The sequence below is a fragment of the Tiliqua scincoides genome, chromosome 2 (genome assembly GCF_035046505.1).
Source record: "Tiliqua scincoides isolate rTilSci1 chromosome 2, rTilSci1.hap2, whole genome shotgun sequence".
Classification (NCBI taxonomy): Eukaryota; Metazoa; Chordata; class Lepidosauria; order Squamata; family Scincidae; genus Tiliqua; species Tiliqua scincoides.
Window position 1 is genome coordinate 115,058,612 of NC_089822.1, and position 23,473 is coordinate 115,082,084.

The window sequence follows — 23,473 nt, forward strand, 5'->3', positions numbered from 1 at the left end:
CTGGGCCCTAAGCAAGCTACTCTTTCTATAGAATGAAGGGATGGGTGGCAGCGGTAGAATCATTCTGGGCTGTGCCACTTTAGGCCAGAGAATGAGATTGTGGCACGTTACAAAAATCCTCACTGCGTGCAGTAAAGAAGCACATCGGTAAGAAGGCGGAGCACAGCCTCGATTCCTGGCGCTGGCCTTTTTTGTGCGGGGAGGATTCAGTCGCGACCAATCCCAGCAGCTTCCCGAAGTGGCACAGTGCAAAGCTGGAGCGCGGTCTGCAGTGCCCTCACTGCGCTTCAAAGCAGAACGAGGCCTTCGGACTAGCTCGCTTGGGGATGTTCTGCGTGCAGCGGAGCTCGCCTGCCTTGCAAAGGGTTTCAGGAAGCGCTCCAGCCGAGGCTGCGCCCCTTTGCTGCCCCTGGAGCGCGCCCAACTGCGACGCCTCCAGCAACTGCGAACTGCAAGGGGCGGCGGGCGAAGCGCCTCGCAAGAGAAGGGAAGGCCAGTGTCGGGGCCATCCGGCGCTCGCTCTCGCTTCTGCGACGCGCACTCCGTGGCTGGAGCGCGAGGACCCCGCAAGAACCACCAACACTCAAGTCTCCCGCGCCCGAGCAGAGCGCAGCGCGCAGCCGGCCTTCCGCGACTTCATTTCCCAGCCTGCGATTGGCTGCACGGGTGACCCCCTGCACGCCGATTGGTACGGAGGGCCTTGGCGTCTCTCCACCCCTCGCCCAAGCCAGCCCAGGACGAGTCGGCGTGGACTCGAGGGTCGGAGGCGGCGGCGGCTTCGTGGGCACGCGGCCGATGGGGGAAGCTGCGGCTCTGAGCAGGGCCGAGGCGCTGCGTCTCAGGCCGCCGGAGTGGAAACATGCCTGCCACGCCCTCCTGTACGCGCCCTGCCCGGGGCGCCTCTTCGGGAAGATCCCCTTGCGCTTCGCAGTGCTGGTGAGCAACGGGAGGAGAAGGCGACCCCCGCCCGCGGGCTGCGTCCTCCAGTGCCGGTGCAGCCGGGCCAGTGGGCGTGGAGGCCTCCTCGAGGGCAGGGCGTGCGTGTTCCCTGAGCGCAGGCTGCGTGGTGGCTGAGCCGGTGCTGGAAAGTAGGGGAGGACGGGCCCCGGCTGCGCTGCGCTGCCGTGTGGCGCATGGCCTGCTTAGGGCTCACTCCACAACGCCCCCGCCTCACTGCGTAGACAAGGACTGCGGCAGGTCAGGGCGAAGCCTCCGTCCCCTTGTGCCCGCTTTCTGCACGGAAGGGGTTTCCTGGTATAGAGGCGCGCGCTCTCTCCGGGACCCTCGCCCGCAGCCTGTGGGTCCAGTCCCAGCCCCGTGCTCGCCGCCTCCGTGAGGCCTGAATTGGGGGGCAAAGATGTCCGTATCAGAGGAATGCTTCCCGTTTCAGGAATTTAGGGCACACTCCTAACCAGGTCTACTCAGAAGTAAGTCCTGTTTGGTTCAGTGGGGCTTGCTCTCAGGAAAGTGTGGTTGGGATTGCAGCCTCATCCTCTGGCTTGCAACCTCCTGTGGCGGAATCATTAACGGATTTGAATGAGGAGGAAGTGTCTGTCCGAAGTGCACGTGGGGCTGTTCTGATGGGAACTGTTGAGAAGAATCCAGATGGGGCTGGACTATTCAAGGTCCCTTTTGTGGCCTGTGTTGCCAGGAAGGTGGAATCTGAAGGTGCACAAGGGATCATTACCCAGAAGTGTGAATACAGTAGCTGGCATTGATGTAGTATTATGGCTCAAAGCCACTTCACATACATTACCCTCTTGTAATTTTTACAACCATCCTGTTAGATAGTATTATCCCCACAGTGTGTGGGACCAATGCTAGCCAGGCTTCAGAGAGCCCCATGCAGAAGCAGCCTCCCACAGGGATAAGTTAGTACACATTGACCTTGGTACTTCTCTCTCAACTGACTGACAAGCAGAAGTTTGCAGTGCTGTTGGAGGATTATCTTGGGCCCCTTTCTTTTCTTTCATCCCCTCCCTCTTATTTTTGGACTCTTTTCTGACTCTTTTCTCCTTTCCATTTGATTTGTTGGCATGTAAACTGCGAAAACATTAATTAACTGTATGTTCGTGGGGGTTGGGAACATTAACTTAATGACTGTGAAAGTAAGAGTGAGTGAGTGACTTAGGACTGAATCCTAACCAACTTTCCAGCAGCAAGGGCAATGCAACCCCAGGTAAGGAAACAAACATTGCCTTTGAATAGGCCTCTGTGACTGCCTCCCAACTGCAGGATGCAGCACATGCCCTACTGGCACCACTGTGTCAGTGCTGGAAAGTTGGTTAGGATTGCACCCTTATTCAGAGAGCTTCAACACTCCAAAGTTGAGAGATGGCAAAGGAAATTGAGCAGCAAGGACTTAACTAGGATTGAGAATGTTATTACACGGGATTAAGAATGATGGAAAGGGATCACAGTAGTAGAACTTCAGTTTTCAGGTGACGTACAAGACAATAATAATGAAAGTCTCCTGTCCATCTTGATCACAGTGACAAAGATGCTTGGGACACTTGGCCCACCAGGTTCAGCCACTGTGCTTCTTGCATGCATGCTATTGTACTGGCCAGGACTAGAGTGTTATCAACTACCCAAGGGAGAAGGTGATGAGAAGGAAGGTTTGGTAGGCTAATTTGAAGCATTGCAGGCTGTCTATATAGGAACATGTAATACAGACCTCTTAATGCAGTTCTCTCCTGGGCTGGAAGGGGGGTGTGTGGAAGGAAAGAGCAGGTTGACTCTGTTGTCTTTTGCTGCAGATGCAGATGCGGTTTGATGGGCGCCTAGGCTTTCATGGTGGTTTCGTGGACCCACGGGATACTTCCCTGGAGGAAGGTCTGAACAGGGAACTGCTTGAAGAGCTAGGCCCTGGTGTTGCATCCCTTCTTGTGACTGAGAATGACTGCTTGAGCTGCCATGCCTCTGAGAGACCGCAGCGAGTGGTGGAACACTTCTATGTCAAGCAACTCAGGCTGGAGGAGCTTCAGGCCATAGAGGACAGGGCCACACAGGCAAAAGACCATGGACTGGAGGTGTGGATAGGATGGGGATGGGTGGAGGTTGGCATGCAGAAAAAGTGTTGCATAGGACTGTGTACTCTGCTTTGAATAATTTGACATTCTGCCCCAAGGTAATCCAATTTTTTTGCCAAGTGTGACGGTGTTCCCATTAAGGACAAGTGAGCCACCACTCCAATACCTTAAGTCAGGGTTGTCCAACCATTTTGGCAAGAGGGCCAAATCATCTTTCTGACACTGTGTCGGGTCCCCAAGGGCTGCAAATGGCCCCCGGGCTGGTGTTTGGAAACCCCTGCCTCAAGTTACCAGAGAACCCACTGTCTGCTCGCCAACCACAAGCACATTCTTTTAAGAGGTCCTGTGAGACTTATGCTCTCCCAGGTTCCCATGAACAATTCCCCTTTCCCCACTGGACAGATGGACGGACACACACGCACAGGTAAGGATAAAAGATTTATTGTAAGTTAAGCTAAGACAGATACATCAGGTGGTTGTCACTCATCCTACAAAGCAGGATGTGCTGTTTAAGGACTACACTCAGAGACAGAACAATATGCACACAGCAAGAATATAACAGAACCTAGCTAACTTATCCTACCCTATATTTGAAATCTAGCCTACATTACCAAAGGTTACTGTTTGGATCCATATTGATGTTCTGAGAAGCAAAGCCCCAGGCAGCAGATGCCAGGTATAGAAACACACCTAAGGAATACCTAGCTCGTTCTTATAGCTAGTCTCTCAGAATCCCAAGAGGGATCATGTCCAATCACCACTCATCAATTCTGCTGACTCTTGTCAACCCACAGGGAAACCAATAAAAAAACCTTCCATGTTCATCAGCATTTGGCAAAAACCCAAATTGGTTGTACCTGGACGCTGTTCTCCAGCCAGCTAATTATCTGTTCTATCTCAAGGTCAGTTGGTGCCTCTTCTTTTACTTCAAAGATAAACACTAGACACCTTCCATGTTTTCCTGTTGTTTCACATATTTGAAAGGTCTGCATAGCCATAAAACTGCTATACAGAGAATACATATTCTTTCTGGTTCGGATCAAAGCATTCCAACACTCTTTTGTAGTTCAGCATCCTTGCATATCAAACATCACTTTATAGCTATATTCTAAAACCCTCAAATATTCCCATTTAAGTGACATGAAGAAAAGCTGAATTATCACACTACTTAATACTATCCCCCTCACCTTTTTTTGCTATTCTGCATAATTCTGGTATTGCTGTTATAGGAAGAGGGAAGGATCTAAGAAGTGTACCAAGAGCCCACCCATTGATAATTATATTGCTCTCTAGCTACTGAGATTTCACCAGACGTTGCCCACGTGCTTCTGATCATATTGTGGAAGTCATAAAGACTAGACACTTGTTCTTATTTACTTGAAAATTAAGTTGCATTGTCCTCAGTTGCATTGTCAGCCAAAATACGACATTCTGCACTACAACAGAATCCACACAGTTCTGATTGCTTCGTGACGTAGGGTATCCTGAATGGGGAGGGGAGAGGAGGAAGAGCTGCTTTACTAAAGAACAGGGTGCACTGCAGGGATTGTGACCTGATTTCTGCTCTTTTCCATCAGGTGATGGGCCTTGTCCGTGTTCCCCTCTATACCCTGCGTGATGGCACTGGTGGTCTCCCAGCTTTCCTTAGCAATACTTTCATTGGTAATGCCCGTGAGCAGCTGATCTATGTTCTGGACACTCTCCAGCTTGTGCCAAAGGATCAACTTCAGAAAGCTGTAGCAGTGGCTCAGAAGAGACTATGAGCTGCCTGTGGCTGCTACGTTCTTCCTGATGGCTCTGTGACAAAAACCACCAGCTTTAGGCCTCTGAATAGAGTTGTTGCAACATGCAGGAAGAAATCTGGGGGAGAGATTTGTAGCTTTTCCTTTCTTCTCCATGAAACTAGCTTGGGGCCTCTGAATCTAGCCCCTTAGTGACTGTTGACAAGAATTGAAACATCCATATCATTGAGAGTGTTACTAAATGTGTGTCTAAATTTGTTTCTGTTCTAAATTCTGTTTCTGTCTGGTTTGGATCTGAGTAGGTAAAAATTAAGAGGGAAGCCATTTGGTCTCTTGTATTCATACACTTGCACATACACATAAAATAGAAAGGGTCCTGCATCTGCAAAATGACCTGACAAATAATACGCTGAGCATTTGTCGTTTCAGGTGTCCCTCCTTCATTTAAAACACACAGCTTCTAATAATTGTACATCATGGAAGCTCAGTTTGTCCTCCTTGTAATAGTGCATTGCCGATTCCTAATGACTTATGATTATAGCTCTTTATTTCGCAGTTGAGGCTATCCTTTCTAATATTTTACCAGTTTCTGAAGAATGGTTTGAGTCACTCTGTGGGTCTCCAGTGCAATAATATTTTTTATTGGCTCATGCAGAAGTGGCGAGTAGCCACCAGCAATGGGGTTTCTATCTCCCTCCCTCTATTTTCAGTTCTGATGTGCTGATGAAGGTGTGAGAATTAACATATTGTTGAGGGTTCAACTGCTATGTATGTTATGGAATGTCTAATGTAAGAGTAATTTGAAGAGTTTTTTGTTTTTTTTTACACACATACATAGGGTGTGTAAAATTGATCAGAAATATAAGGGAGAGATAGGGGGACTTTGTACCAGTCTCATTTTTTTCTTGATTCTGTGAGTCATTTCCCCCCCTACTGCTTTAATTAGAAAAATAGTTTGCATTGACTTCCAACGGGGGTGCAATCAAGTATTGCAATCAAGTATACAGTTGGGACAAAGTAGTAAACCTCCCTGCCTCCCTATCATGGTTCCACCCCATTTTGCAGCATCCATATATGGCACCCAGCATGACTTTAGGGCAACTGTGCCTCATTTCCAACATCTGATTAAGTTAATCATGAAACAGGATGCTACACAGAAAATGCAGCATGGTCTGGTGTGTTCTGCTTTTTTCAAAATAGCATATTTTGAAAAAAGCAAAACACACCAGGCCATGCTGCACTTTGTATAGCATCTGGTTTGGCTTTGAGTACATCAGCAAATTGTTTCAATATCAGTTTTGCTGTAAGTGAACCTTAGAAATCCAGTGTTCTATACTGACAAATGTATCTGTGTGTATACAAACAGCTTTTTGGGGTTGCAGTTCTGGTTGCATAAGAATACTACAGGCTGGTGAGGAGCAAAGGAGGGTGACAGAGGTCATGGGGATGAATAAGGGCTGCCTAATGTTTTGTGGTTAACTTCATCAGATGTTGGAAATGAGGCACAGTTCCCCTAAAGTCATGGTGGGTGCCATATATAAACTGTACCAATCAATGGTAAATTCAGCACCATTTAATTGTTATTGATCTCATGACTTGTTGTAATGTATTCTGTTTCTGTTCATCATGGGAAGAGACAGATACAAAAGGGCAATTGAGCCCCAGACCTTGACCTCTAGAAATCCTTCTTGTCCATCCACCTGTTCCCAACTTTATTGTATCTGTGTTTTTAATCAAACATTGCACATACATTTTTCTAAGCTATTTTTGTTACTATAAAAGAAACTTTTAAAAATTAATACAGGTTGCATTCTGCCCAAATGCCATCCTGGGTAGTAGCTCTTTTCCAAGACTTTTCCAAACACTTTTCAAAGACTTAGATATTTGCAAACATTGTCACAAGATATGGGCACATCTAAGCAAAGACAACAGTTTAAAAACTAAGGAGCTGATCTAGTTCACTTCTGCAAACAGTTGTGGGCCTGGCCCCTGCGCCACCCTGGGGCACAGGACCACAGCAGGCTGCCCCGCTGGAGAGGAGACTTACCTGTGGTACAGAGTCCACAGGCACTCCAAAAGCCTTCTGAGGTCTCCAGAGGGCTGTTAAACAGTACTTCCATGTTTCTGAAAACTGGAAGTACTGTTTAATGACCTTCTGGAGGCCTCAGAAGGCTTGCAGAGCACCTGTGGATGTTGTGCAGGGCCTCCTCAGCCCTTGGAAGGGTTCTGGAGGGTGTGCAGAAGTGGCATGGCGGTGCCAGTCCCACAGGTGTAGGCCCCAGGGCCTTCCCCCTCTGACTTCCCAAGGACCACCAGTGTTGGCAATTTCCCTTCCTTCTGAATTCTTATGTAGAGAGCTGCAGTTGCTAGAGGACTGTATACACCAAGTGAATGGACTGAAAGGGGACTTAACTTGGGCTGTAATCCTAAGCACTTTTATTAGGGAGTAGCTATAATTAAGTAGAACTGTGTGTAGAATTAAGTAGAACTTAATTATGAGTAAATATTCATAGGATTGCACTGTAAGAAGCAGACTCAAAATCTTGACAAAGTAAACAAAACCTAAACTTTTGAACCATATAAGAAGTGAACATTTTAGCAAACTGTTCCTAGCCTTCATGCATCTATGGCCTCTCAGCCCCAATCTTCCACCATTGTGGCAATAGAATAGATCTTTACATGGTGGTGAAAATTTGGCAAAGTGTTCCCAGGCAGGCCTTCCAGGGCTACAAAAGGTCAACTCAACCTGCTACTGAGAAAGCTTTTCTCCAAGCCATCACTGATCAGACCTTCCCAAGGGACTAGAACGCAAACTAAGGCCACTTTCACCTGCTTAATAAACCTTAATCTGTTGCTGTTAAGAATCCCTTAATGGAGCTTCAGGCACCCGTTTGTTATGAAAAGCTCCAGGAAGTGTGATCACTGTGTTTACAATTGTAGCTCCCAAGTGGCCCTCCATGCAGCCTCTGCTAACTGGATTATATATGGTTTTAGCAGGAGTGTTTGAATGAGTATGATGGAAGACTGAGGAACAAGCTTGTGTTGCCAGGCAGCTTTGCAGCCCTGTGATGTCCATTTGTTGCTGAGCTGTGAGCCTTCTGTCACCGCTCTGCAGTTCTCAGTTTTCTCTTTCTCCTCTCACTCCTGTCTCTTTGCCTGAGGAGTGTGAAAGTACACTCTGAATAGTTTTCCTGTTTGCATTTATAAGTGGAACCACAGATACATATATTTAGAGAGGGAGAGAGAGGGTGTGTGTGCTAGTGGGCAAGCTTGGGAGGTGCAGTGTTGGATGCAGAGGATGGATAATCCTGGCTCTGGGAATGCCTGTTCAGCTTGTTTGATGTGGGCATGTATGCAAGGGACATCGCTGAGACAGCACTGGGTGTGGAATTTTAAGCAAAGCAGCTTCCTGTGATGGGAAGTCCCTCTCTTGCTGTGGGCTGAGAAGTGTGGAGCCTCCAGTTGCCGCTTATTTGTGCTAACTACAGACCATTCTAGCTGTGATTGGCCACATTTCTGAGTCACAGAGGTTAGAGATTACAAATTTAGCAATGGGAAACTTTTTCCTGGAGCAGCTTTTGTTTCTACAAAAAACCCCACCTTTAAAAAGAAGCATTTACTGAAGTCATTTTTATCCTGCCTTTCCACTACAATAGCCCTCCTGGTGGCAAAACATGACAAAAAATGTCTGTTTGTCCTATCCAAAGAATTTAATATTTTAGTTGATTAGTATCTGTCTTTATGATGAATGATTAACAGATCAGATGATTAACAGATCAAATTTAAAAAAATTCCATGTTAAAACTTCATTACAAATACTGAAGGACAAGTTATGGTAATATTGTATTTAGTGATGCGCTCTGAATTGTGGCCTCCTGCTGATGGGTCCACACCCTGGCAAATAATCAAAGCATTAGATGGGTAATTGAAATTTTGCAGAGTCCAAAGGAAAGGCTACCTACCTTTTTCATCCCACAACAAATGACCATGTGAACAAGAGCAGAATTGTTCTCCTTGGCTGGTATTGTTACTCCTGAGAGGTGTATATTGTATATATACTAGTGTTTCTCACTAGTTTCTCACAAGGACAACTGCAAGAGGGATCTGAAGGCCTTAGGGATGGACCTCAACAAGTGGGAAACCCTGGCCTCTGAGCAGCCCGCTTGGAGGCAGGCTGTGCAGCATGGGCTTTCCCAGTTTGAAGAGACACTTTGCCAACAGTCTGAGGCAAAGAAGGAAAGCCCATAGCCAGGGAGACAGACCAGGGACAGACTGCACTTGCTCCCGGTGTGGAAGGAATTGTCACTCCCGGATTGGCCTTTTCAGCCACACTAGACGCTGTGCCAGAACCACCTTTCAGAGCGCGATACCATAGTCTTTCGAGACTGAAGGTTGCCAGTACAAATACAAAATACAATACATACAGTGTTTCTCAAGGTTTGTCCTCCGCCTTCACATGGTTCACCTATTCAAAGTACCACCGGAAGTAACTGGCAATGACACCATCACCAGTCACTTCTGGGTTGGGAGGCCAGATATGACATGGCAAACACCAGTAAGAGGCTCAGGGTGGACAAAAGGGCCTTTTTGAGTGTGGAAAAGCATGTTTTGGAGCTCTGCTTTCTGAACTGAGTCTCCTACTGCTGTTGGTTACATCATGGTCTGGTCTTGCTGCCAGGTGGCAGGGGTCCAGGGGTGCTTCGAGTACCACCAGATACCACCTCAAGTACCATTGGTGGTACCTGTACCAGTGGTTGAGAAAAACTGGTTTATACAGTACCAGCCTTTGAAAGACCCAAGGTAATTTCAGGAAGGAATAGGCTAGTCACTTAACAGTTTGGGTTAGATAATTGAAGCTGAACTACATGTTTTGCTGGAGTTTTATGTTTATATTTTATATTTGGAGCTCTCGATGAAATATTTTCTTCAGTAGGGGAATTTGTAGTAGGGAAGGGTTATTTTTTAACCCTTTGCCTTAAACTATTTCACTGACTTACCTCTTGTCCCAAAATCTGCTGTGCGCCACAGATAGGAAGACTAAACATTTATATGCTTATAATTTTTTCCCTTCATAGCCAATAGCTTAAACAATTTGGATTGGGGTCATGATATGTATGGAGGAGGAGAACCCTCTTTCCCCCCATGCTATGTCCTGAATTTAGTGTAGTGCTTAATCGCTAAATAAAATCTTTGTTGATGAAGTCTGGCTGCCTTCATCAAGTATTTTGTGGGTAATAACAATGTGCCAGCATAATATGATTTCTTTCCAATGTCTGTAAAGGTACATACATGACCTATATTTATTTAGGTATTTCAAGTCTTGCGAAACCTTTTAACTCAAATATCTTAGGACTGACCTGACATAATTTGATGACTGCATCATCAAGTGATGACTTTCATGTATGATTGGGCAGTCACAGATAATTGTAATGCCACCTTCTGTCAGTACGAAGACAACAACCCCTCAGCCCAACAGTGTCTTTTCTAGTGGCTGTTTGCTGGTGTTGCATCTTTTTAGATTGTGAGTCCTTTTGGGACGGGGTCATTAGTTTTTTGATTTTTTCTGTAAACTGCTTTGTGAACTTTTTGTTGAAAAGCGGTATATAAATACTGTTAATAATAATAAATAACAACAGCAACAACAGTGCTGTAGTGACAGTCGAGTAGAAGAAAAAGAACTAGAAAAAAATAACAAAATACAAAGATTTACAAATAAAAATTGAAAGGTTAAGGCAGAAGAAGACCAGAGTAGTCCCTGTGGGTGATTGGTGTCCTTGGTGCAATTCCAAAACACCTTGAAGAGTACCTTAATAGCATAGGTACCACAGAAATTACCACCCACCAACTACAAAAAGCAGCTTTACTGGAATCAGCTTACATCTTGTGATGATACATCAAAATACCATAAAAGTCAGGCATCCCAGGTCCTTGGGATGGACTCGATCTCTGGATAAAGAAAACCAGTGGATAAGCTCTGTATGTCTGTATGAATATTATTATTATTATTATTATTATTATTTAAAAAAATTAAAAAATAATTTTAAATAAATTATTCATTATTTATTATATTATTTAATATATTATATTTAATGATAATAATAATAAATCGCATTATTATTATTTATTTATAATGCAGTTGGGCAGTTTACATGTTCAGAGCCCAATCCTATCCAATTTTCCAGTGCCAGTGCAGCTATACCAATGGGACGTGCACTGCATCCTATGGTGGGGAGGCAGTCACAGAGCCTTGAGGCTGCATTGCAGCTGCACTGCTGCTGGAAAGTTGGACAGGATTGGGCCCTCAGCTACCAGTCCTCAAGGACATTTCCACACATTCCGATTGCTGTGGAAAACACAGGTGTTCCTCTTTCCCCAGGCACGTGCACCTTCTTGGATGGTGCCCGTATATAATGTGTCTGCCTTGAAACACACTGGTGTAGAGCCAGATTGATCAGCCTGACTCGCTCTCCAGTTGGAGCACCTGCACGTTTTGCTGTGGGGGAAGGAACCGCAGTGTTCATGGAGCGACTTGTATTGTACGTGCCTGTGGAGCTCAGCTTAACTTCTCATTAGCATTTGTGTGAAGGGAATCGGCTGGCGGAGGTTTCGTTACTCTCCAGCGCAGTACAATTGAGGCACAGTGTGCGGGGGGGGGGGGGAGGCGGAGGAGAAGGGTGTGATCTGGTGGTGCAACAGTCGCCTCCGTCGCCGTCTTCTCGCTGGCTCTGCGCGTTGCCACCACGCTGGACGGGGCGACACAAAGCCCTGGCTCCAGCCCTGCCCGGGAGAGCGCGCCTGGCACGGGGCGCTGGTTGTGGCTGGCACTGGCTGGCACGGGGCGGAGGGAGAGCCGGAGTGCAGCGGGTTAACGCTGCTGCTCCAGCCCCAGCTTCTGCCTCTGGGGAGAGGAAGGGGGCGGTGCCTCGCCCAGGAGCGCGGCTCACCGCGCCGCATCTCCCGTGCGCATCTTGCGGACAAACGGGCGGCGCGGCGGGGTGCCCTGCTGTGCCCCGCGGTCGTCGAGATGAGCGCGCCCGGGAGAGCGCGCCGCGAGCGGGGCAGCCTGGCCGAGTACGAAACGCAAGTGAAAGGTGAGAGCTGCCGAGGGGTGGGTAGGTGGGGTTGCACGCAGGGGGGCGTTGTGGGTCGGGGTGCCCGGCGGGGGACTGGCCGGGGGTGGTGGAGCTGCCCGCCAGACAGCTTGGCGGTGGCGGTGGGGACGCTGGGCGCGCAGGCGGGAGGTGGTGTCCGTGCCGCAGGGAAGGGAGAGGGGGTGCGGCTGCATGTGGAGGGCCAGCGGAGCGGGGGCTGCATGTGGAGGAAGGGCTGCGGAGAGCCTGGGCTGGAGGGCCATTGTGTGGAGCGAGGTGGGCTTGCGTTTGGAGGAAGGGGTGGCGGGCAGCTGGTGGATGGCAACTGCGCCAACGGGGGGGGGGTTAAGAGCAGCCATCAGGACGTGAGCCTGACTGCAGGTGGTGGCAGCCGCGGCTGCGGCGACGACACTGTCCCTCCCTTGGTTTCCATCCGCCCCTGTGCTCGAGGGTCTGTCGCGCCGTTCTGCTCTGCGTGAGGCTTACTTGGCCAGGCAGCGTCTCCTCCCCTGTCAAGAACCATCAGCCCCGCTTGCACTGCGGCTGCATCTGTGTGACTGCACGAGAAGCGCGTGTCTCCCCCCCACCCCGCCCCTCTGAAACAGAAAGAAATGTGACCCAGATTTTTCAGACGAGAGGAGATGGCTGCTGCTGATGGTGGGGGCGGGAATCGGGGGTCTCTTTCGAACTCTGGAAGAGGAGTGGTTGTGGCGCAACGTGCACCGCGCAGACTGACACGAGCAGAACCCGGGAGGCCTGGCTCTTCACAAGCTCCTGCTTGCTGTGCCGGGCTTGTTTCCACTTCCCCTGTTAAGACACCCTTGCACAGCAAAGCTGTTGATTGCAATGCAACATCCCTTCTTGAGTTCCGGTCGTTGAACTTCCTCTAGTCTAGATTGTGAGTGATCAGCCAGCAATTCTGCCTCTGCCCCAGCACTTTGCCACTTCCCTTCTTAGTGCACCTTTCTGGACATGCCTTGAATTGAATTAGTACATACAGGAAGCTGGACTAGATGGGCCCTGGGCCTGATCCAGCAGGGTCTTCTTGGGTGCAGTCCTAACCAACTTTCCAGCCCTAAGATAAGGGCAATGCAGCTGTGAGGTAATGGCACAAACATTCCCTTACCTTGAGGAGGCCTCCATGACTGCCTTCCAACTGCAGGATGCAGCACATGCCCCATTGGCACAGCTATGCCGGTGCTGGAAATTTGATTAGGATTTGGACCCTTATGTTCTTAGTATAGCTGTTGTTTGCCCACTGTCCTTCTGGTGTTCATAAGAACATAAGAAAAGCCCTGCTGGATCAGGCCCAGGGTCCATCTAGTCCAGTTTCCTGTATCTCACAGTGGCCCATCAGATGCAAGATACTTGCATCTTGCTACCACTCCCCTACATCTGGCATTCTATTTACCTTTGCACCCCCCCCCCCCCAGCAAAAACTCCAGGCTGCACTTCAGTTTAGCTTGGGCCACTTTATTAAACAAAAGTGATCAATTTTTAATGCATAAAACCTACTGAACACACCTCTCCTTCTTCACCAGTCTGGGGTAGGCAAAAAAACTGCCATCCACGGCCAATATGGGTGACATGTAATATTCTTACCTGCTGGCCTTCATGATGACTGGCCACTTAATCTCAGACTGTACATACCCATCATGGCTTGTAACTTGTAAGTTTATCTCCAGAAATCTGTCCACTCCCCTTTTAAAGGCATCTAGGCCAGACACCATTGCCATGTTCTGTGGCAAGGAGTTCCACACACTGAGTAAAGAAATATTTTCTTTGTCGGTTCTAACTCTTCAAAATATTAATGCTGCTGCTATTGGCATCACCTGTTTTGGCTTTTGGTGTTCTTGCCCCTTGATGCAGTAGCAGGGCTGGCTCAAAATCTTTTGGTGTCTAAGGCAGAAAATCCTAGTTTAAAACATGCCAAACACACTAATTGACACAGGAAAGTACTCCTGCGTAAGCTCCATTGAAATGAACAGGAGCCAGGAAAGAACACTACCATTCATCTCAGTGGAACTTTAAGAGATCTTCCCAGTGGATTATGCTCCATGAACCTCATCTAGCTCCCACCACTCCATCCCCCTTAATGACACCTCAAATATGAAGACGTCCCTTTATGGTAGTGCCACCTCTATCTTCTACTAAGCCTAATTTCCTGTCCCAGAGTTCCTTGCTGCAAACTTTCCTAAACCTTCATTTTACAAGGTTGGAAACAGAAATCACTCCCACAGTCTATGCATCCCCCCCAAATCATTCTGCAGATTTTGTGGCCAAGACCTCTTCAATCTTCATTGCAAGGCACTTTGAGCAGGGGAGAACAAATATTTCAACATAAATATAGAATAGATAAACCCCCTCTTCCCCCCTTTTGCAACAGAAGTACAGTAGTTCTAACCATAAAGCAAAATGAGAAGCAGCTGCCTTAGGGTGCAGGCTTGATGTGATGATTGCAGATATATTTGACTGTTTTTATTCAGCATGTTTTTCAAAAGTGCGAGAGTGTGTGTAATGAGAGAATAAGAGTGAGAGAAACTGCCTGTGGAAGAAGCAAGAGAAGTGTCTTCTTGATGGTTCACATGTTTTACTAATATTACAGACTCTGACCATAAGTCGCAAAGGAAAGGGGAGATAAAAGGAGACTTAGAGATGGCAGAGAAATTAAATGAGTTCTTTGCATCTGTCTTCATAGCAGAAGACATCAGGCAGATACTGCTGCCCAAATGGCCCTTCCTGTCCAAGGAGTTAAATCAGATAGAGGTTAAAAGAGAAGATGTTTCAGACCTAATTGACAAATTAAAGATCAATAAGTCACTGGGCCCTAATGGCATCCACCCAAGAGTTATTAAGGAACTGAAGAATAAAGTTGTTGATCTCTTGACTAGGAGCCCAATCTTGAACTCCTGTGGCACATGGCTGCGGTGGCACTGAAAACGGCTGCCACCGCATCCTGCACTCCCATGGCAGCCATGGGCGGCACCTTGGGAGAAGGTGGCTTTCGTCTCCTTCGCCCAAGTAAAGGGAGAGGCTACTCAATTCACCACCGACCTTTTGGTCGGTGGTAAGATAAAAGCCTTCATGTCAGGCTGATGCGAAGGCCCTGGATTGCGTTGCTCCACCGGTCCGGCCTCCCTCCCTCCCCGCTCCTCCCTCCCCGCTCCCTCCCCTGGCACGCCTCCCCCCACCTTCTCCCTGCCTGCCCCTTCCCTGGAATGCCTCTTCCCGCCTCCCCCGCCCCTGCTTGGCGGTCTGTGCGACCACTGAGCGGCAGAGGCTGGGCACCTGCCCAGCACTAGCCCAGTACTGGCCAGCATTAGGACTCGCAAATGTGCCTTACGGTACGTTTGTGATAGTGCACATCAGTGGTAAGCCAGCACATCGAGCTCAGGATGGGCTCTAAAATATGCAACTTGTCCCTTAAGACAGCCATGGTGCCAGAGGATTAGAGGATAACAAATGTCACACTGATCTTTAAAAAGGGGGGGGGGGACCCGGGAAACTATAGGCCAGGCAAACTAACACCTGTTCCAGGTAAGAAGATGGAATGCCTCATCAAAAATAGTCTCAAAACACGTAGACTCAGGGAGGGAGAATCAGCATGGCTTTTGTAAGGGTAAGTCTTGCCTCACGAACCTTTTAGAATTCTTTGAAAAGGTCAAAAGGCATGTGGATGCAGGATAACCCATCAATATTATATAACTGAACTTTCAAAAGGCGTTCGACACGGTCGCTCACCAAAGGCTACCAAGAAAACTCCACAGTCAGGAAATTAGAGCGTAGGTTCTCTTATGGATTGGGAACTGGTGAAGACCAGGGAACAGAGAGTGGTTGTCAATGGACAATTTTCACAATGGAGCGAGGTGAAAAGCGGTATGCCCCAAGTATTTGTCCTGGGACCGGTGCTTTTCAACCTGTTTATAAATGACCTGGAGACAGAGTTGAGCAGCGAGGTGGCCAAGTTTGCAGATGACACCAAACATTTCAGAGTGGTGAAGACCAGAAGTGATTGTGAGGAGCTCCAGAAGGATCTCTCCAAACTGGGAGAATTGGCAGCAAAATGGCAGGTGCGTTTCAGTGTAAGTAAGTGTAAAGTAATGCACATTGGGTCAAAAATATCAGAACTTCATATATAGGTGAATGGGTTCTGAGCTATCTGTGACAGATCAGGAGAGAGATCTTGGGGTGGTGGTGGACAAGTCCATGAAAGTGTCCTCAATGTGCAGCAGCGGTTAAGAAGGCCAATTCTATGCTTGGGATCATTAGAAAAGGTATTGAGAATAAAATGGCTAATATTATAATGCCATTGTACAAATCAATGGTAAACCCACACCTGGAGTATTGTGTCCAGTTCTGGCTGCCACATCTCAAAAAGGACATAGTAGAAATGGAAAAAGTGCAAAAGAGAGCGACTAAAATGATTACTGGGCTGGGGCACCGTCCTTATGAGGAAAGGCTACAGCGTTTGGGCCTCTTCAGCCTAGAAAAGAGGCGCCTGAGGGGAGACATGATTGAGACATATGCAAGGATATAGTGGATAGAGGGATGTTCTTTTCCCTCTCACACAACACCAGAACCAGGGGACATCCACTAAAACTGAGTGTTGGGAGAGTTAGGACAGACAAAAGAAAATATTTTTTAACTTAGTATGTAGTTGGTCTGTGGAACTCCTTGCCACAGGATGTGGTGATGGCATCTGGCCTAGATGCCTTTAAAAAGGGATTGGACAAATTTCTGGAGAAAAAATCCATCATGGGTTACAAGCCATGATGTGTATGTGCAACCTCCTGATTTTAGAACTGGGCTATGTCAGAATGCCAGATGCAAGGGAGGGCACCGGGATGCTGGTATCTTGTTGTCTTGTGTGCTCCCTGAGGCATTTGGTTGGTTGGTTGAGATACAGGAAGCTGGACTAGATGGGCCTATGGCCTGATCAAGTGGGGCTGTTCTTATGTTAAGTCTCATTGGACACAATTGGACTAGCGTCTGAGTAGACATGCATGGGATTATGCTGCAAGTTGTATAGAATGCCATTTTGTTTTTGGAAGAGAAAACTCGTCCACCTCAAAATTCCTACAGGACTTATGGTCAGGGACAATATTATAAATGGTTACTTCAGGATGTGCTGTCTTGTTCAAGGTGGTAGCTCTAGAGTAACTACTCTGGGAAGTCTGTGCTAAAATCATATTCAAGGCACCATCTTAGAAGTATTCCTGCGCTACCATAGGAGGTGGAAAACACCAATTGGAGAGGAGAGGAAGAACTACCTATGGTAGGGAAGCAACTTAGGGCACAATCCTAACCAGGTCTACTCAGAAGTAAGTCCTATTTTGTTCAGTGGGGCTTACTCTCAGGAGTAAGAGTTTCTCTTCAGCCTGGGAAGACAGCTCATCTGAGAGAAGGAAAACTCTGATCCCAAACCTCCACTGCCTTGTGGCTATATCCAGTTATGGAAAAGGCTTCAGGAGTCAACCTCGAGGCAAAATCCGGAGCTGGAGTCCCTGAGGCAGTTCATGGCTGAACACAGTCGCGTTCTGGCAACTCCTGCGACGCCGCTGGAACCAACCGTATTGGCCTCTGCCTTTCCATTGGACCATTTCAGTGATGTGGAGAGGGGGGATTTGCTGCATGGGTAACAGCCTATCCTCCATACCTACATTACCCAGGCTTCGCGCACTGGAGAGGACACTCTGTTCCAGAACCACCATTCAGAGCGTGACACCATAGTCTTCCGAGACTAAAGGATGTCAGCAACTCTCAGGAAAGTGTTGTTAGGCTTGCAGCCTTAGCCTTTTAACTGCAGGTAGTAAAACCATCTAAAACTGGTCATGCTGTAATAGTGGAGTAAGCTGAAATGCTTCAAGCTAAACTTGGTGGAGGAAATAATCTTTTATGTTGACTGTACTAGGAGTGGGGCCTGAAAGACAAAGGTTTGCATCCTGGTTCAATTATAGACTCACTGGTGGTGGCCCCGGACAGGCTGCTGTCCCAGAGACACAATCTTGTTTTTTTGTGAATTGGAGGAAAAATAATAAAAGGAAGTGATGGTGGTTATAGTATAGGACTAAGATCCAAAATACCTTAGTTCCATACTGAGCCATTTAAGCTTCTTTGTTGACTTTGGACCAATCACTCTCAGTTTAACTACAAGGCTATTGTGAGGATAAAACCTGGGGACAGTGTTTACCACCATGAGCTCCTTGGGAAAATGGTGGAATATAACTGCAGTAAAGAACAGATTGTGCATATGAATGAAATAAGGAAAAATTGTTACCTGTGCTAAGCCTAAGAGACAGGGCAGGCTATAAATCTGACTGCAGTCTTCTGAACTTTGGATCCCTGCACATGTTAGTGTAATTACTCCAGTTCATGTGTATCATTCCCCTCAGATGACTTCTAAAGGGGACAAAAAGGTCTTCTTGTCCTGGCCTCTTCACCAAGGCTGTATCTCCACATAACCATGTCGTCATAATACAGAATGAACCCAGAACCTCCAGTTTGCTTAGAGGAAAAGGTCATGGAACCCCTTTTCTCAGCCAGCCAATTCACTCTCCCCTAGATTTCCAGCGGAGTGTTCTCTCCCTGCTACTTGTTGGGCTTTCAGTTTCTGAGTTGTCAGTTCGGATTTTTCAGAGGCTTTTGTGAGGAGGATTGGGGGAAGGGCTCATATACATCCCCTTGCTGTTTTGCCTAGGTTTTTATTGATACATCTGGCAAAGGAGGGGATGGAGATTCTCCTCAGCCTTGAAGTCTCTGTCTAATGTGCTTAGGGTGGTATGTGGGTATATCTGGCCAATCCTTTCCCTTTTTTCAGTCTTGCTACTTAATTCTTGCATCACTGCGTTAACTAATTAACTGTGTTAATTTCTACCCCTTTTCTCTACTTATAGTCAAATTTATGGTCACTTATAGTCAAATTTTCACAATGGAGAGAGGTGAAAAGCGGTGTGCCCCAAGGATCTGTCCTGGGACCGGTGCTTTTCAACCTCTTCATAAATGACCTGGAGACAGGGTTGAGCAGTGAAGTGGCTAAGTTTGCAGACGACACCAAACTTTTCCGAGTGGTAAAGACCAGAAGTGATTGTGAGGAGCTCCAGAAGGATCTCTCCAGACTGGCAGAATGGGCAGCAAAATGGCAGATGCGCTTCAATGTCAGTAAGTGTAAAGTCATGCACATTGGGGCAAAAAATCAAAACTTTAGATATAGGCTGATGGGTTCTGAGCTGTCTGTGACAGATCAGGAGAGAGATCTTGGGGTGGTGGTGGACAGGTCGATGAAAGTGTCGACCCAATGTGCGGCGGCAGTGAAGAAGGCCAATTCTATGCTTGGGATCATTAGGAAGGGTATTGAGAACAAAACGGCTAGTATTATAATGCCGTTGTACAAATCGATGGTAAGGCCACACCTGGAGTATTGTGTCCAGTTCTGGTCGCCGCATCTCAAAAAAGACATAGTGGAAATGGAAAAGGTGCAAAAGAGAGCGACTAAGCTGATTACGGGACTGGGGCACCTTCCTTATGAGGAAAGGCTACGGCGTTTGGGCCTCTTCAGCCTAGAAAAGAGACGCTTGAGGGGGGACATGATTGAGACATACAAAATTATGCAGGGGATGGACAGAGTGGATAGGGAGATGCTCTTTACACTCTCACATAATACCAGAACCAGGGGACATCCACTAAAATTGAGTGTTGGGCGGGTTAGGACAGACAAAAGAAAATATTTCTTTACTCAGCGCGTGGTCAGTCTGTGGAACTCCTTGCCACAGGATGTGGTGCTGGCGTCTAGCCTAGACGCCTTTAAAAGGGGATTGGACGAGTTTCTGGAGGAAAAATCCATTATGGGGTACAAGCCATGATGTGTATGCGCAACCTCCTGATTTTAGGAATGGGTTAAGTCAGAATGCCAGATGTAGGGGAGAGCACCAGGACGAGGTCTCTTGTTATCTGGTGTGCTCCCTGGGGCATTTGGTGGGCCGCTGTGAGATACAGGAAGCTGGACTAGATGGGCCTATGGCCTGATCCAGTGGGGCTGTTCTTATGTTCATATGTTCTTATGTTCTTATGGTGCTTAAAATAAATGAATTAAAATTTCTGTGCCTGGGCAGTCCAAATTTAGGAAAAACTGGATTCTTTGACTGTTGTAAGCTGTCCATCCTGTATTCATGTGCATCATTTCTCTTGTTTTGTTCTGCAGTTGTGTGTTTTATTTCTTTGTGTAATTTATTCCAGTTTAAGTAAACCTGAGAGGCATGTAGCTGAAACTCCACCTCCTGATCCTTGGAAAAGTATTCAGTGGGCATTGCTCATATTTTTAAGGATAGTGAACCCTTAATTTAAAGGCCTAGTCATTTAACTGGCTTTGATAGTAACAGGCATTATCTGCTTCTTTTAAAACTGCATATTTTGCACATGTGTGCGTGCGTTGTCATAAGTCTGTTGACTTTTGGCATTAAGGGGTGCCCCCTCCCCCATTAAATCAAGGATTGACTGAATATCTTTGCAGTTGCAAGGGCTAGAAGTGTGCTTCTTTTAAATTTTAATAAAATAGTCAAGATTCTCAGGAATTTTTCACCCAACACCATGTCCTACATTTTTCCTATACTCTTTTAAAATTGCAACTTATCACCCTGCTTACACATAACCTCTACTCCATACAGTGACGTTCACAATCTTTTTGGTGTGTCCTTGAGGTCCTTGTGTGTATTAGTATGGTTGCAGTTATTCAGAACCATGTACAGCCATGGCTTGCTGCAGAATACCATAGATACCCACCTCTAAGGCAGTCTCACGCATAAGTCAAGGGCAGGTTTTCAAATGAAAATCATGGAATGTTCCATGACCCTTGGATGAATTGGGGTGGGGGGGGGGAGGAACTTAGAGAATGGTGCTTGTGAGGAGGAGCTGAAGCTGCCCTGGAGCCTGATTGAAAGGAGGGAAAGAATCTGAGCCATGCCACTTTTTGGAAGGTATTAACAAGGTGCTTAGGTAGTACTGTGTGCCACTCCCCCCTTAAAGCAACAGAATTGAACATTGCATTGATTGCTTAAAAAAAACTGCAGAAAAAGCATTTTCACTTTTAAAAACCTTCCAAAAGGAGTGCAGCACCAATATAAAGCAACATAATCAGCTCACCTCAACGCTCTGCTGTCATTTTTAAGAGGCACTTCTGGGTTTGGAATTAACATGCTCAGAAGACTCTACAACTGAGTTCCCTCCTTCCTACAAATGTAAACAAACAAATAGAGGAGCAGCAGCTGTGTCCTAAAAGGCTTGTAAGCCATCTGCAATCACTCAAAATGTTTCTCAGATGCTTCACAGATCCTCTGTAGGTACTTTAAAAGCTCCTCTAGGCTTCTCCTGGCTGCCCTGATATGCTTGAACAACCTGTACCTCTGAGTGACCTGCAGATAAGACAAGAATATCTATTGGTATAAATTTGTAGCCTTATAGATGGTACCTGTGGTAGTTGGGTTTCAATCCATGCACACTTACTAGGATGTAGGCTCCATTGTACCTAATGGGATTTATGCTCCAATCTACATGCCCTACCAGAGGAGGTGAGCTAGAGCTGGGGAGGGGGTTGAATGGGATGGGGGAGGAGGATGGATCAATCCTGGGAAGGGGTAGGATTGGCAATGGCACACTGAATCTCAAGCCCCTTCCTGAGCCTGATCTGCCTTCTTGGAGCAAAAGAGGCATATGCCAGCAGTTGAGCTGGAGCAGGTCTGAGTTGCCCCATAGCAGCTGCTGGACTCCAGGGAAAGAATGAAATGTCCTCTTACATGGAAGAGACTGCCAGCAGCCAAAAATCCACCATAGGATACAATGGAGGCTGCACAGGGATTTAGGTAGGCTTGAGCTGTTAAATTTCTTATTAGAAAGACTTCTGGGCAAAAGTCCTGGCCCACAAAAAGTTTTATTAGTTTATTTGCTCCCATAGACCTATATTCTATATAACAGAGAGGAAACTGAACGCTTTCCACATGTGCTGCCTCCAACGCATTCTCGGCATCACCTGGGAGGACAAAGTTCCAAACAACACAGTCCTGGAACGTGCTGGAATCCCTAGCATGTATGCACTGCTGAAACAGAGACGCCTGTGTTGGCTCGGTCATGTTGTGAGAATGGATGATGGCCAGATCCCAAAGGATCTCGTCTATGGAGAACTCATGCAAGGAAAGCGCCCTACAGGTAGACCACAGCTGCGATACAAGGACATCTGCAAGAGGGATCTGAAGGCCTTAGGAGTGGACCTCAACAAGTGGGAAACCCTGGCCTCTGAGCGTCCCGCTTGGAGGCAGGCTGTGCAGCATGGCCTTTCCCAGTTTGAAGAGACACTTGGCCAACAGTCTGAGGCAAAGAGGCAAAGAAGGAAGGCCCATAGCCAGGGAGACAGACCAGGGACAGACTGCACTTGCTCCCAGTGTGGAAGGGATTGTCACTCCCGAATTGGCCTTTTCAGCCACACGCTGTTCCAGAACCACCTTTCAGAGCATGATACCATAGTCGTTCAAGACTGAAGGTTGCCAACAACAAGACCTATATTAGTCATCTTGTGTGACCCAAAAAGGAAAGGGGGGAGGAGAGAATTCTCTCTCTCTCTCTTCACACTGATAAAAGCTTCTTTTATAACTTTTTTACCATAGATGACCAGAGTGGTAAGCCTGCTTTTTGGTGATCATTCTGGGTGCTTCCCAAAATGGGGTGTTTAGTCTGAGATCATTACACTTTCTTTGCACATGCTTTACAGAGTGTTCACACGATGTTATCCACTGTCCAACTACATTTTCCTTGTGTTTGAATTGTCACATGTATTGAAAGAGAAAATCTGTTAATAACAAAGTGCAATAGACACCAATGTGGGTTATTGTTAGCGCTACTGTATCATGTTTTTCCAGGGGCATGTCCAGATTCGATGGACCACAACAGAAACAAGGAGGATAAACGGGGACGGAGGCCATTCACAGTGCCTGCTAAAGGCTGGAAATGACATTACAGGTCCAGCCTTGTTATACATAGATTTTTTATACACAGATTTGACTTATTGACTCAACACGAATGGCCACTGCAAATGAGAAGGAATGTGCTGATTCCTGGAGAAGGGGAAAAATGCATCCCTTTAAAATCAGTTTAAAAAACTGAACAGTCCTTTAACAATAGCCTCATTAATGAGAGAGAGAGGGCAGCTGGCTGACAACCCATCAGTCTTCTCTCTCCAGGCAACCCCTCCCTTCCCCCAGCACGTGAAAGAAAGGTGATCACTTTGCATTGGTGAAGGGGGGCTGAGTGAAGCTTGGAGGATGACTGATTGATGGATTGTCTTCTTAATGACTCTTACCTTACATCACAAAGGTCAGCAAGGCTGTTTTTAAATCACTGGAGCAAAGAAACTTTGTCTTTTAAATTGATTTGCTATAGTGCATTTTTTTTGCCATCCAGGTGAGTGCTTGGAGTGGAATAATGAGGTGGAATAATGAGGCTCAACTTGTATTAAACAGCTGATGGACACATAGGAACTCATTAGCTGCAAAGGACAGAAGAGAAAATTTGCAAATCTTGATAATATTTTTGAGATATGGGAGAGCCCAATTATCACAATTGTCTT

The 23,473-nt window shown here is 46.9% G+C and overlaps 2 protein-coding genes across 3 annotated transcripts in view; both read left to right on the top strand.

The window, feature by feature from the left end:
• Positions 1-274: 274 nt before the first annotated feature.
• Positions 275-5,655, top strand: LOC136640215 (U8 snoRNA-decapping enzyme-like). Of its 2 annotated transcripts, XR_010793776.1 has the most exons (4): positions 275-936; positions 2,760-3,032; positions 3,827-3,934; positions 4,610-4,697. XR_010793776.1 is itself a non-coding variant. In XM_066615170.1 (3 exons), exons 1-3 carry the CDS (start codon positions 796-798, stop codon positions 4,793-4,795), a joined length of 600 nt encoding a protein of 199 aa, XP_066471267.1. In that variant the 5' UTR covers positions 275-795; the 3' UTR covers positions 4,796-5,655. The 2 variants fall into 2 exon arrangements, 1 of the variants encoding a protein (XP_066471267.1); XM_066615170.1 differs by lacking the exon at positions 3,827-3,934 and having other exon boundaries at positions 4,610-5,655.
• Positions 5,656-11,798: 6,143 nt separating this feature from the next.
• Positions 11,799-23,473, top strand: part of ARHGAP4 (Rho GTPase activating protein 4) — a 74,019-nt gene continuing 62,344 nt past the window's right edge. The window contains exon 1 of the mRNA XM_066613683.1: positions 11,799-11,865. Within this exon, the coding sequence (XP_066469780.1) occupies positions 11,799-11,865 (67 nt within the window). The remainder of the gene's footprint in view (positions 11,866-23,473) is intronic.

Excerpts from the sequence above, each read along its gene's own strand:
- LOC136640215 (XM_066615170.1), top strand. The coding sequence starts at position 796 with ATGGGGGAAGCTGCGGCTCTGAGCAGGGCCGAGGCGCTGCGTCTCAGG. Across the intron at positions 937-2,759 it reads CCTTGCGCTTCGCAGTGCTG|ATGCAGATGCGGTTTGATGG; the intron begins GTGAGCAACGGG and ends CTTTTGCTGCAG. Across the intron at positions 3,033-4,609 it reads CAAAAGACCATGGACTGGAG|GTGATGGGCCTTGTCCGTGT; the intron begins GTGTGGATAGGA and ends CTTTTCCATCAG.